Source organism: Fulmarus glacialis, unplaced genomic scaffold (genome assembly GCF_000690835.1).
Source record: "Fulmarus glacialis isolate BGI_N327 unplaced genomic scaffold, ASM69083v1 scaffold33852, whole genome shotgun sequence".
NCBI classification, from domain to species: Eukaryota; Metazoa; Chordata; class Aves; order Procellariiformes; family Procellariidae; genus Fulmarus; species Fulmarus glacialis.
In genome coordinates, this window is record NW_009200293.1 from 9,409 (window position 1) to 24,620 (window position 15,212).

General features: G+C 39.6%; 1 protein-coding gene across 1 annotated transcript; it reads right to left on the minus strand.

Moving 5' to 3' along the window:
• Window positions 1-642: 642 nt before the first annotated feature.
• IL13RA1 (interleukin 13 receptor, alpha 1) lies at window positions 643-12,589 on the minus strand. The gene is made up of 9 exons (XM_009573563.1): window positions 12,443-12,589; window positions 10,405-10,540; window positions 8,452-8,572; window positions 5,510-5,694; window positions 4,985-5,136; window positions 3,602-3,734; window positions 3,044-3,140; window positions 2,359-2,443; window positions 643-762 (listed from the first exon to the last, which is right to left on the minus strand). The coding sequence occupies exons 2-9, from the start codon at window positions 10,487-10,489 to the stop codon at window positions 643-645; spliced, it is 978 nt and encodes a 325-aa protein (XP_009571858.1). The 5' UTR covers window positions 10,490-10,540; window positions 12,443-12,589.
• Window positions 12,590-15,212: the final 2,623 nt, after the last annotated feature.

A 15,212-nucleotide genomic window follows, 5' to 3' on the forward strand; every position in this document is an offset into this window, starting at 1 on the left:
CTGGAAAGCGGAGAGGCTTTTCACACGCATTTTTAAAGAAAAAACAACCCTCTCTTATGGGGTTTGACCAGGCCACAGCACATCAACCAGAAGCGTAAGGTCAGTCCATAAATGCCCTCTGGAAAGCGCCTGCCCTGGAGCATACGAAACAGGCCATCCACAAATGGTCCGTGCTCTGGCAGCCTACCTGGCAGCAGTTCCATGAAGTAGCACTAACGAGCCATCTACTGTAAACGAGCCTCATCTCACCTGCTGCAAAATTGAGCCAAATACTTCAGAGAATTCACAGTGCTTGCTCCAAAATACTCATTTACAGTCTAATGTGAGGCACAAACACAAGTGCAAATGACAAGTAATAGGGCAGAGCTGGCTGGAGCCAGAACGAGAGATGCTGCAATACAGTCAGATGAAAGTTATGTACACGCTCATCTCAAATGATCCAAGATGAGTATTTCTAGCAGAGATGGAGGAATGGCCACTGTTAGTGATTTATCTTCTGAGCATCAGAGAAGCAAGGCTCAGAAAGGACCCGGTGAGGTGACAGTTGGTGAATGTCTTGCAGGCCTCTTCACATCTACATTGTCACCTGAGGTACAGGAGCAAGAATGAAAGTTTCCTCATCTTCCACTGGTAAAGCAGAGTTTATCGGTTTTCTTTTTCAGAATTAGTGCACTCAGGAGCTTCTATTAAAGTTAAAGAATGATTTTCTTCTTCCTTAATTAACCTGTCATAAGCATTCACAGAATCATCCTTTGCACAGCTCTGAAAGAGAACAACAACATTTTTAACAGCGCTTCTTCATGGCGAGCATTCTTTTTTCAGCCCAGTAAGACAGACCAGTTTCACAATGCATAGCCTATATTACAGTGAAAAAGCCAAGGTAGCTGGGCAACAAATTGTGCTTATTAGGGACATGGCTTAGGCCTGATTGACAGAAGAGCTGTCCTCTCTGGAGACAAGGAAGAACTGAAGGTTCACATCTTAAGAGTGCTTCCAACTACAGGTAACGGGTGAAGGCAGAAGGATGGAGAAGTGAGGATAAACACGCTTAGCAGAGTTTTCACTGAGACCTTGAGCACATAGAGAATATCAAGATAATACTCAGAAGCAAGAACATAGCGTTACTTGGGGCAGTAACAAAGCACTTGTCAAAGCACGACAAAGTGTTACAGCTACCATACTTATGATCCTCATGGCCAAGAGAACCATCTTAGTCCCATAATGACCAATAAATGCTGAAATAGTTATCCAAAAGGTAGTAAACTAGGAGGCCAGATCCATGCTTTCCACATAGTTCTGGTTTATTATTAGGTGAACTTGGAACACTGCTGTGGAAAAAGGGAATACTGGATTTTGGACTCTGACTCCATTTGCAATTGGGAGGCCACAAAAGGAGACTTATTTTCAAAAAGTCAGTGGTTCCTGCAACTCCTGTTCAACTGAGAACATCCAATGCACATGCAGCACCAGACACCCAGGTAGTCATTATCCGCTACAAACGTTTCACAGGTGGCATCAATTTTGAGATGCCACAGGGAGTCAGAAGGTCCCTTCCATACAAGGACTCTGTTCAGAGAACAACATATATTGCCTCATGTCCAGGTTTGAATTAGGGCTTGTCAGTATACTTCTCTTAGGATTTTTATAAAGAGCTACTGAGTCAGATTTGTTTAGAAATAAGAGTTTCCATAATCAGTATTATGTTTATTTTTCCTGAAAGAAGGGCCCATAGCAAGTCTTTTATCAACCAAAGCTTGAAGCAGCTATAGTTAGTTTTGTTCTTCTGCCAATGAGAAGCTCAGTGTCCTGATTTACTTCATAGCTATCTGACTGTGATAAATGTGAAAGTGCTAAAAATGTAAGTTTCTGGAAGTCAAATATGAATAGCTTTATTTAGCATCATAATATAAGCAACTAGCAGAGAAAGACCTGAGTGTTCAGGAGAAGTAGTTTAACGGAGTTGCAAACAAACAACAAACCAAAAAATGAAACACGGACACAAAAAAACCTCCAAAACCAAACACAACCCAACAACCAGAAACCCCCCACCCAAAAAACCCAACCCCCAAACCAACCCAAAACACATTTAAGGGACTAGCAGTCTGTGAAATAACAGAATAATGCAATTCTACTAATGTATCTAGAAAAGTATATGGAATTTGAGGGGAAAAAAAATACCCCTCAGCTTTGGGTAATTGTTTCTGAACCACTCTTACTATGGTAAATACGTAATCTTCATATGATATACTTACTTACATACAGTTGGTTTTAAGACAGACATAGGTACTAGGAAAAAGAAAATTGGAAGCCTAAGATTCCGGTTCAATAGATTAGTTGGCCCAACAGCTTCTTACTAACCTGGGAATCCTCATTCTGCTCTCCAAACATGCGCTTAAGAATTTCTCTAGGGTCCGGGATTGGCGGAAGAATTAATATCTTCAGTCTTCAGAAAATTAAAAAGCAAAGCTTTAGATAAAAGATGTATTAATTTAAAAATCACCATTTCAATGTCATACTTGGGTGCGGTCAAGAAAATTTGTGGAATCAGCTTTGGCATCACTGACCAGCTTTCATTCTCTGCAACTGTAGCCCATTTCTCATTTTTACTCCCCAAACCAAAAGGACATGGGAATATTCACACAGACAGATTCTAAATAACTTTCACTGTTGACAAAGACAGCAGCAAAAGTAGACTTCTTTAAAAATCTGGTAAAATGTACTATATAAGCTTAATTTTGAATTTGGACTTCACTGCTTAAAGAGAGGGGACGCAATAGCTGTGCAACAAGAATCTAACTATAAGCATACATAAGCAATGTTACCCACGTGCAACCAGAGCGCGTGTATGATCTATAAACCTAATTCTAACGACTGAGGCACAATGGTGCTGCCGTTTTCGTTATGCAATGCATGTTACGGATAAATCAGCTGCTACTGAAACACGCCACACCACGGGCAGTTACCTGGAAGAGAGATGAATTGTAACGCAGGTCAAAGACCAACCAGCATTAGGGATTATAAAGAAAGAGAGATCATTATTTACCTTTTTAGATAAACTAGTAGGATTATCGTAGATACTGCTACTATTAATGGAATGGTGATTATTAAAACCAAATAGAACGTAGAGTCCGTCTTCTCACCTGGAAAACAAAAATTGTAGAAACTTAGGGATGTTTTTGGAGGCTTTTTCGGAATAATGACAGCGAATTAATTAATTCTCTAATGAATTCACAGACTGAATGTTTTTCAGATATACTAGCACGAGGCAAGGACTCATTTTTCAAAGCACGATACTATAATGTAGATACGTTTGGCAAGAAAATGAAAACCAGCGAGACTCAGGGCTGAAAAACTGACAGCCCTGGAAAGGGGTTATTGCACAGCTACACGGCGGGCGACCCCATCAACATGTATACCAGTACAGGCAGTAACTGATGGCACTGCTGAAGGACTAGAGCTCTCTTGCCCTCTGTTCACCTAAAATTAAATAGATACATAGGAAGATCATCTTCAACTCCCATTTACTTAGCAGACAAAAGGTATTAGACACCTTACAGATGAAGAATAAAGTGCAACAAATTGCAGGAACAATAGTTCTCACCAATACTCTTTTCTTCACTCCAGTCACTACAGAGCTTGCTGCTGTAACACTCGGGCTTTGGTTTTGCTCTCACTTTGAAGGTGTACTTGCTATTAGGATCAACGCTAGGAATTGACGTATAATTATTTTCAACCTAAGGTGAAAAGAAAAGGTAATTTGCTTTGTTCAATTACCAATGTATTCTCAGTCATTTACGAGCCCGTTTTCATTGTGCAGTTAATGTATTCTGAACGTTGTGACGGAAGATCTTTTTGTGAATACTGAACTTCATAGAAGAGGACACAGTAGCATTTAACCAGCACAGACTACCTAAACAGAGATTCCAAAGCTAAGATTTAAACTTATTCACTGCTACACCTATTATACAGCATGTGGCATCAATGATTAAACTAAGACTCAGAGTCTGGAACAGTGCCTTTTTTTTTTTTTTTTTTTGGAGGAACATCTGTGATTTACGCTGCCTTCCCCTCCCTGTCAGGGCAGCAATGCTGATCCAACTTTGGCCACGCAGAAGTCTTCTGTGATGCCTCTACAGATACGCAAATACACTAGCTGGGATCAAACTTCACTTATTTTTGATCCAAAATGCCAGTTTCTTGCGAAGGGTTGTTATTATTTGATTTTGCTAAATTTGGGGTAGGACAAACAACTAAATATGCTCCGCAGGAGAAGACTGCCACCTTACTTTTAAATTTATCATGTTGTTTACCATTCTGACCAAACAGTACAGTCAGTTTGGCTACGCAGATACAGGCATGAGTACATCTAGACACCGAAGTCAATGCTTTTTATATGTACATTAAAATCAGTGTATCTAAGAGTGCACACCTTTTTCTTCCCCCGCATCCTCAGTCTTTTTACCCCCTTGCTTTTCTACATAACATTCTGTGTTCTTGTGTGCACACACAATCAATTTTGCTTTATGGTAATCAAATCACGTCATTCAAGAACATCAAGAACAAGGTAGTCATCTGACCGAGCGCAGCCCAGCGACAGAACACCCAACACCAGCAGAGCAAAGTCCCATATCGCTGAGAAGCAAACAGGTATATGCACCGCAGTCTATTTCCTGATAACTGTTGTTTAGTTTAGTGTATCTTCGTTGGACTGTTCTTACACGTCACTGCTTTGCCACAACAAATGATGGCAAGGATTCAGAAGACTCGTATGAATTGCGTTGATATTACTACCAGAAACCTACTGTATGGGAGAAAAATCTTATGTCCACACAACACTTCCAGCTAGTGTACCAGACCCATTCACATGCAGCATACATAATTTTTCATTTTTAAACAGCAAATATTTGAGTTACTGTGAATATCAACACAAATAATAAAAGATACATAGAAAAAAATCAGCTAACTGTAAGTAATGAAAAATTACTTTAATTATCTGAGCTGTGTCCAAGTCACCATTGTGATATTCAACTTCATAAAATAAACAATTTTCTGGAAAGGTGTCCGATTCACTCCATTCTACATGTATTTTATCATTAATCTTTGACAGTGTAAGTCGTCTTGGTGTAGCAGGTTTTACTGAAATGCAAAATGGGAGAATTAGTTAAAAAAGTACACGTCACTGCTTACAAAAATTGTTGAAGTCCTGTATTGCATAATATTACACTTATACCAGCTTAGGAATAGAAAGAGGAAAAAGTTAACACCGAAAAGTCAAGAAAGAATAAAAACAACCAAAGAATAAGAGTAAAAATGAGTGGAAAATGACCCCCCCACCTCCCAAAAAACAAACCCTGTCTACATAATTCCCAAATCAAAGATCAATAGAAGAAGGGAGCGTCTAATCATGTTGTCTCATCCACAGCTTACGCGGTGCAAGCTTCTCAAACACAACAATATACTAGCAAACTTCTTTTTTTAATTATTTTTTATAATGTGGTGTTAAACTTACCAAGGGTGGTAGGATTTTTACTTGCACACACAGGCCTAATTTCTTCAGAATCATCTTTAATCAAAATACTTATAGCTGGGTAAGTATTGGTGACTTTTGGGAAGCTAAGATTGAAAATGCATCCAAACTCTCCTCGGTGCATAGAATAGTTGTTGCACTTCTTACTATTTTTCAAACCATCAAACCTGTAAGAATAAAAATTTTTTTTTTAAACTTCAAAAGAACAGGACAGCAAGGGGCAAGCTTGTTTTTAAACCTGTTACAAATTCTAAAGACTGATCTTGCATTAAAGCTGTGCTATAGCATATACAAAAGTAAAGCTAAGCAAAGTAAGCAGCTTCTCACTTATCTCAAGCTTTAGAAAGAATATTATTTTTGTAAAGAGTGTCAAGTAGCAGAAAGAGAGGCAGGTTTGCTTTATATTCAAGCACCAAAGATAACAGCTGCTTTCAGCTTTGGTTCATATTTTCCACATGGGAAAACAATTTCAAGGAAAGAAAAATATTTAGAAAGCAAACTAATTGGGATCACTTCCCGTCAACAGAATTTCACTTCTCTGATAGAATGAGCTGATCAATCTCCTTCAGCAATGCCTCAGGTATCGCAGCTCTTGCTTGAGACCGTTGAGTTTCGCCTATTGCCTGCGTTTGCTTTTCAAAATGTCAGTATTCACTTCCAATAACAGAGAAGCTATGACAACCTTCTTCCTTGCTTTGCTTTGTTCCCCAAGTCCCAATGAAAATATGCCAGTAGCTTTTCCTCCCGAGAAAACTGATTATTTATTTATATATTTCAAAGTGATATAGAGTAAATCAGAGCTTTATTTAGGAGCACAATAGGAGCCACTTCACATCTCAATATATAGAGGCTGGGGAAACCAAAACCGTCTGTCCTGTTTTCAGGAGAGACCCCTTTTTTCTCCACCCTTCTCACCTCCCTGCCCTGGGGCTGATGAAGATGGGGGGCGTTCAGCGCCGGCAGCACCCCGCTCTGCTCTCGTAAACCTCCGTTTCAGCAAGTATTGCTGTGCACTGACTGGATTCGTTCGTTCTAAGCTAATGGCATATTCATGTTCACTTTGCATGAAAAGATAGGGTTTTAGAGGAAAATATCAATGAAGAAGAATATAAAATGGAACTAAGCAATATTTTTTTAGGTCATTGTTCAGTCATATCTGGGAAAAAAAAAAACCCAAAATAAAGATGAAAAGCCCCAAACACACAACCAAAACCAAACCCTCACCTGCATTATGGAAAATGTATCTTTCAGTCCAAAAGTCAAGTGTTGCCTTAGTTTTCAACTTTAAAACTAGAAAAAAGAGTCTTTTTCTTTCTAAGCAGCATGAATCAAAACACTTTGCTGTCACTGCAGCTACATCTTTCATTAAAACTAAGGGGTAAGTTGAAAATATATAGCTCTAATTAAAGCATTATTCCAGTAAGTATCCACATACCCAGAAAGTCAGATCTTCAATGCCTCATTGGCACTGTTCTTGTAATAAAGAAAAAAACTATTTGAGTAGCAGTTTAGAGGGAGAACAGTCCTCCCTGCATTTAACTAAAGCAGCAAGTTTTCTGCTGTTTGCTGTTGAAATACATTAAATCGAACAGTTAGCCTGCGAGACTGCCACTGGAAAGGAAGAGGAAAAAGTTTATTTAGTCAGTTCAGATAAGACAGAAAGCTGGTTTAAAACTACAACAAGGGGCTTTCAGAAAGAAAACTTCAATATTTCTACAGAAGCTAATGCAATCTGGCATTTCACAAGCCCCATCAACATGCAGAAGTATGCATAGATTAGCGTGCGCAGATCTTGCCGCCAAGTTCGTGCTCACACCACAACTCTGTTCCTTTGGAACAAGAGTCTATTTACGGCAGTCAGCTGGCAAGCGTGGATGATGATAAAAAGATGTTCTCCGTAACTTTCAAGGCGAATTGGTTATTTATGACATAGAAGATACAAACAGAACTACTGCTAAGTATTATTAATGCTTTCATACCATTTTCCAATCATTTAAGAGCTGACATATACATTAGTGAGTGATTCTGACTGAAGCGGCCCATGTTTGTTGGGCTGCAAAGAAAGCAATTAATACATTGATACTGGTCTACTTCAGTTCTTAATTCTTCCCTCTTTGAATCCACAATTAGAAAAAATTAGAAAGCAATAGCAGTTATTTTTAAATGGGCTACAGAAGCAGCCAGTGGTTCACATAATAGTTACATCAACTTCCCAAAAAGACTCAGCAACAGCAACCTCTTGACCCTTCAGCAGTGAAGTTTTCTGTTGGACGGGACCCAACCCTAACTTGTACACAATGCCCTGGGACCTTCCAAAGCAGCTGTACTGCGTCCAGCTCTGGAGCCCTCAGCACAAGAAAGACATGGACCTGCTGGAGCGGGTCCAGAGGAGGCCATGAAAATAATCAGGGGGATGGAACGCCTCTCCTATGAAGAAAGGCTGAGGGAGTTGGGGTTGTTCAGCCTGGAGAAGAGAAGGCTCCGGGGAGACCTTACTGCAGCCTTTCGGCACTTAAAGGGGGCTTATAAGAAAGATGGGGACAGACTTTTTGGCAGGGCCTGTTGCAATAGGACAAGGGGGAATGGTTTTAAACTAAATGAGGGTAAATTTACGCTAAGTATAAAGAAGAAATTTTTTACAATGAGGGTGGTGAAATACTGGCACAGGTTGCCCAGAGAGGTGGTAGATGCCCCATCCCTGGAAACATTCAAGGTCAGGTTGGACGGGGCTCTGAGCAACCTGATCTAGTGGAAGATGTCCCTGCCCACGGCAGGGGGGGTTGGACTAGATGACCTTCAAAGGTCCCTTCCAACCCAAACTATTCTATGATTCTATGATTCTATACAAGTAAAATGTGTAATGTAAAACTAAAAAGATTAGCGCTAAAGCACTTCAGAGTTGGGAATAGAAAGTTCATACGAACCAGTAGAACAATGTATAATTGGTATCACTGTTTGCATTCTCCCCGGGATGCCACGTACAAATCATGTACTCCAAATTGTGCCAAACACAGCTCAAGTCAACAGCAGCAGTACCTGGAATACCTGCAAGGCAAGTTGGAAAGATCTCTTAAGATTTATTTTGCCAGCAAAGTCTTCTCCCCCATTTCCAGAAGTAAAACATCCCTTTTTACATAACTGAAACTATCTGGAAGGCAAAGATGGGCTACCTCTCAGCGTGCACTGCCTGTCTCAGCACAGCCAACGATGAACTCCAGTTGTTTATCACTTGCAATAGCTGAAATCTCAGCAGAGTAACTTCTAAATGCAAGCTAATCGTAACAGTGAAACTCAGTTTCCACCATGTCTGAATTACTACTTAGAACTACCTGATGCTAAGGACGAGGTGTTGAGTCAGGAAACTATTTTGTTCTGTTAAACTACAGATACTTTAAAAAAGAGTTAAAGTAACTGGCAATTATAGGGATAGCACTTAGGTTTGTTATAGTTATTACAGCCATCAACGTTAAAAATAGTCAGCATTTAATTATAGTTGTCTTCTCCAGATACAATATTAGTTTCTCAGTACTCTGAATATGGTAATACCTGTAGATCTTAAGTATGGACAAAAGGAACACTGGGTAAGTTGGATTTTTAACTGAGACCCATTACCTCTAGACACTCAACTTCTTCAACATATTGAAAACCCAAAATACAGATGAGAACATAGCAATTGTAAATAGAGATGTCAATATATCTCCCAGGCAGAGCAATTACTGAATAAAGTCTTTCATATTCAATCTTGCATAGTTCTTTATACTGTATTATCACATTACAGCATGTTAGATATTTTTTCCTTGTAACAAGTAGCAACAGCTCCACTAACTAAAAATAAAATGCATGTCAATTGTATCAACAGTCCAGACTTTTATTGACAGCAAACCCCAAGCTATCCTCTACTTCCGAGCTTGCATTTTCCCTGAAATAGCAACTGTCTAAGAGTATAGGAAAATGAAACTAGTTTTCCTATTCCAAGAAGTATTAAGAAATATTTTACCTGCAAGCAGACTTTTAAAAGCCCCAGCCTGTTTAGTACATGCTGTCCTAATGATCTGCTTCCCTGATCTTCCAGAATACCCTTTTGACAGACATGCAGACAAGCCTGATAAGGTCTCAGATTCTCCCGTCCACATGCAGTTTTCATCCACATCGAGTCACGCTCCTGGGTTAGACAGACTTTTACTACTCAAGGCAAGAGGCTCTATCTCCTTGCTGTACCTCCTAACCTCCAGCATCCAGTAGAATACATTATTCCTTACAGTCTGCTTCCTAACAATTTTGCCATGGACCCCTTATTTCTGGATGTCAAGAAACAAGAAAATATTTTTTCTCTATTCATTTTGCTATGCACAGCTTCGTAGACCCCAGTCATCTCTTTTGAAAAAGACAGAACCTTACTATAATTAATTAACTTATTTATTCAACAGGTGGTTAAATTTGCTAGATTCATCCCTCTAACATTTAGAAATGTAGGGTTATTTTAGGGACTTATGCTTGTAGAGAAAAATCATACAAAATAAACTGACTTAGATGTTAGTCATGGAGTCAGCAGGCTTAGTACAACCTCAGTTATCTCTTATCCCACAACAACAGGACGGCAGGGACAAGAGGAATGACAGGAATCACATCGTTGCCTTGGAAGCGCATTTACATTTTACAAGCTTGCCCACAAGCTTTTAAGCATCAGAAGACTCCAGCTGTGTTTAAATGTAGTATAATCATTCTGTTTAAGCACTATCAACTGAACTAGCCCTTGTGCCTGATATCTCCCTGTTTCTCTACGATACATTTCTGCAATATTTTATTAAAATAGCAGAGAAAACAAGGCCGTGTCTCCTCAGGCCAAGCGGCACATCTGTCCCAGGTCTGGCCGTTACCTTTTGGCAGAAGAGAGGTCTCCACCCATCGGCTGGGCTTGCTGGTGTTATCGCACTTGCATTCACTTCTCACTTTGAAACGCATTTCCTCATTCAAGAACGTATCCGTCACACGGAAGTGACTCTTACTCCATTCCTGGGTTTAGATGGGGGGGGGAGGGGAAGAAAACCAGAACATTTGGCATACCATATCAGACACATGGGAATTACTATTAATGTAAGAATATGTTACAGCCCCTCAGAAAGACTGCAACTCGAAGCCAAATGAGTGTCTGACAACGTGGGGACGCCTCAACATCACTTAGCTTTTCTTTTTCCTCATCAGGCGCACTCAGAACTCACCAAAGGAAAACTATTTCTACTCCAGTGACCTGTAGACATGAGCAAAGGCCACACAGAGATCAAGGAACAAGTATAACGTGGGGGAAAACGATCCTAGAGTAAGTCTTCAGGGATAATGCAAAATAAGCATGTTTATACTACAGCTATATAACAGGAGCTTACAGATCTAACCTGCATCTTTCTGTGTGTGTGCACATAAGCACATGACGAACAGAAGAAAGAACATTTGAAGACGTAACCAAAAAGCAATGAGAAGAGTTTGCACGGATTTAAGGAGCAAAAGAAAAAAATTATCAATACAAATCCACAAATGGCTATTATACAGTGATACCACATCAGGCCCAAGTAGTCCATGAGCTTCCATTTTCAGAAGACAGTATGTGTTTGTGCGAGAAAAAGGCTCACCCTTTTATCATACACTTTCTTGAGCATCTTTTATTGGGCTAGGGGGATGTCTTTTACTTAACTGGAAACAGGATACAAAAAAAAATCTTTGTTATGAGCAACGAATGGTGTAACCACTTGTGTATTAAAAAAAAAAAAATATTGGCCCTAATGAGAGGGCAAGGAAATCAAGCAGCAATGAACAGACTAGGTTCTACCAGCTATAATGCAAAAAGATGCAGCAAGATGATACACAGTCTGGTTCACCCTCTCGTGTGAAACCACTGTCCCACAGCTCTTTCACGGCTGCTGACCTTAACATCTGTAAGACCCTTCCACAAACTCATTCAGCTCGTTAACCAAGCAGACCTTCAACTTGTTAATTTGTTAATGAACCCATCAGAAGAGGTAAACAGGTTTCTGCTAAGTTAGCAAATTCAACTGGCTCATCTAAAGGTCCGATGAAGATCATTAGAGAAAGGGGTGTCAAAAATGGGGTATCACCCCACAGTTGGTGCGTATTCAAGGCTTCAAATTCTCACCGTTTGGAATTATGGACTGATAGCACATTATCTTACTGGCAATAAATTGTAAAAATATTTGTCCTACAGCCCCTTCAGTACCATGGCAATGCTGCTCTCAGTCCTGACCAAACCATTGTTAATCCACACCAAGGATCACATCTGGGCTGCAAACCATCTAACACAGACATAAAAACAAAAGCCCAAAACAAAGAAGTTTTACAATTTCTGTTCCAGGGAACAAATGTGTTCCATGTTGTCTTCATAACACAACGCCCATGAATAATTCTAAGTGCAGGGACAGGGCAAATGTGGGAATACATTAATACTTGGCCTTCCTCCAAAAGACGCTATGCTGTCAAATCACAGCTACATAAAGGTTAATGTGCATGCCTCTTTCTTAAATTGAGTTCAAAGTGAAGGAGGGCAGCCTTTGCAAATTCCCATTTCAGTCTTAAGGATGTAGACTGCCCTGTATATACTTTATTTTTTCCAGAAAGCTGCAAAAGCAAAGACTGAAACAAGTTTTTTCACATTATTATTATGGTACTTCTGCGTTATCGGTAGCAGCTCAACTATCAGAGAGCGACAGACAGATTTTTCTGATCTGAAGATCCCACATGTTGGTATGACTCATTTTTGAGGTTTTGATCCCATGACAAGAATTAAAGGCTATATTAAAACTGTATTTATATATGTTTATATATGTGTATATGCTTACACGCACACAGTTTTATTACAAGAAGACATTTACTGGAACATAGCAGAGTTTAAAGAGGCGACGCACGTACTCTTTTGTCCTGAGGGACCTCATCAATCACAATGTCGCTGGAATACTCCAGGTCGCAGCTACTGCTGACGTTCTCTGGGGGGTTCCACGTCCAGTTCAGGGTGCAGATTTGGATAAATGAGTACTCCAGGTTGGACGGAGGTGGAAGAACTTCTGCTCCTAAAAGAAAGAAGTTATCAGTATAATAATCCTGTTGGTCCACATTTTACCATTAGCAATACTGACAGATTTTTAACTCTCCAAGAGAAAAGAACACAAATGACTTCTCAACTTTGTCAGAGTGTATTTGCTATCAGATAAGCTACCGCTCACTAAATTGTTTCTACTATTCCTGTTATCTCAGTCCATCAATCATTTAAATAATTATAAGAAACGCACACGCAAAAAAAAATCATTGAAAAGTAATTTTTAAGAAATCGCAGCATGCGACAATGTAGTGGTTGTGATAACGAAACTTATGCTCGTGGAGGGAAGATGAGTCTCATTTTTCAGGTCTTTTCTGCTACAAGTTTGCATCACGCATGCTAAATCTTTAGTAAAAATAGTATATACGTTTTACGGAGCAATTAATACTTTATTCTACCCCAAAATCATCCATCAATGCAATTTTAGAGAGAAAACTTTAAAAAGACAAGCAATTACATCTTGCAAGCGACAGCTGTAAGACAGAACCGCAATTTAGCCCAATCGAAGCAAAACCGAGAATATTAAAAAACAACAAAGAAACCACAATGCTTTTTCAATTACTTACCTATTCAACTTTTAATGCTACGCTCTGGCACAGTGAGCAAAGCCAGTGTGGGACAAATAGTAATTTACTGCTGGCGCACTTCAGCGGCACATGACCTCCCCAAAAGCAAGATAGAAGCGGAGGAAGAGCCACGACTCGGAGATAAGTGCTGGGATAAATCCATTTGTGCATTCACCCTTCCTTACTCCTGTGCACTGAGTCACAGACTACCCTATATCCAGCCACATGGCTTGAAGGTCGTATTAGAAAACAAAGGGAAATACGGCAGAAAATAGAAAACTGCCAGGAAAAATTAAAGTATGTGTCAGACTCCAATTCTAGAAAAGATTACTAATTGGTAATTCCCTAAGAAAATGAAAGTGAATTTTGTTTTTTTAAAGGGCTACTCTAATAAGTCCTAGTAGAAGATATTAAGTAAGAGGCCAAACGAGACAGCTTCTCAAGGGTATCTACAGGTATCATCACCGAGGCACCACCACCTATAGTATCTGCGGAAAGAAAGTACCCTTATTATGCAGTAGTTTCACAAACACTTTGAACTGGTATCAACTAGAACTGCAGGTCTTACTCATCCCAGGAAACCAGGCTCAACCCGCCCCAGCATTTGGGAGAGCACATAGGGAAAGGGCAGAACAATTCCACCGAGATCAGTTTTCCCATCAAGGTCACGGTGCAGCCCCATTTCCTTCTGCTAGCGCAAGGAAGAGGGCAGACGGAAAGGCAAAACAGCTTCTTTCAGCAAGAATACTGCTCAAAGCGTCCATGGCACAATTATCTTACATTTCCTGAGAGCCTTAACTGCCAAAGCTTGAAGAAAATTCATCAAAGTCCTGGAGCTTTCTTAGGTCTTTGCATAGTTAAGGACAGGCGACATTATTACCAACTGCGTGTCCGTGTGGATAACGTAAGCTGGCATGGAAAATGAGAATAATTACCAAGATTTACTGTGTTAGTCTGAATATGCTTAGCTTTTTTGAATACTTAAAACTTTTGAGATTTTTTTTGTTTGTTTGTTCAGTTTTATAGCTGACCTTGGGAGCAGGGAGGGGAAATTTTTGTTCTTACAAGAATACAGTCTCCTCTGAGAAAACTAAGTCTAGCCAGAATATCTTTGCCTATTACCTGTTCCGCTAACAAAAACTTACGATGGGTTTTAAGAACAGCATCGGGGGCTTAAGTTTGCAAATACTGAGTCCTTCAGATCATGTAAAAAAAAAAAAAAAAATTATTCAGCAAGACTACACAGCTCCAAGCACTCTGTCTTTTCATGACCACACTTTTCATTACCTACAAAAGCCACAAAACATTTAAAAAAACAGCGTCATCCCTGATTGCCGTTCTGAAGTTCCAAACATTTCCTTTTAATAGGTTTGATTAGAAGTTATTGTGCTTAAGCTTGCAGATTTCTAACCTCACAAAGTAAGGACTGGGATATTCAAGGCTTAGAAACAAATGAATAAATTATATTAGCATAAAAAGCTTAAATCTAGTAGGTTTTAGATTAGTCTATACAATTCTGAAGCTTATGCTTTAATGTTCTACTCAGCTGAAGATTTGCTTTTATTCATAGGCTTGCCCAGTCTCATACTTTTGTTGCATAAAATATACATATAGTCTAATACTTTTGTTATTAAAATCTCATCACTACAGCAATTTAGCAGAACAACTCAAAGACCAACTACAAAACATAGGCAAGACATCATTTCACTATTAAAAAACAAACCCACAGTGATGCTTCTAAGAAAATAAAGTGCAGCAGTAACCAGCAGAGATTAGCTGAGCAATCCTGCATAAAAACCATTTTATTTCTAAAAGCAATACTGTGGAAACATCAGCAAATACTTTGCATCAAGTATCGTAAAAGTGTTGTAAAGTATCATAATGTGGTCGGTTGACCCTGGCTGGACGCCAGGTGCCCACCAAAGCCGCTCTATCACTCCCCTCCTCAGCTGGACAGCAGAGAGAAAAGCTCGTGAGTCGAGATAAGCGCGGGGAGAGATCATTCACCAACTACCGTCAC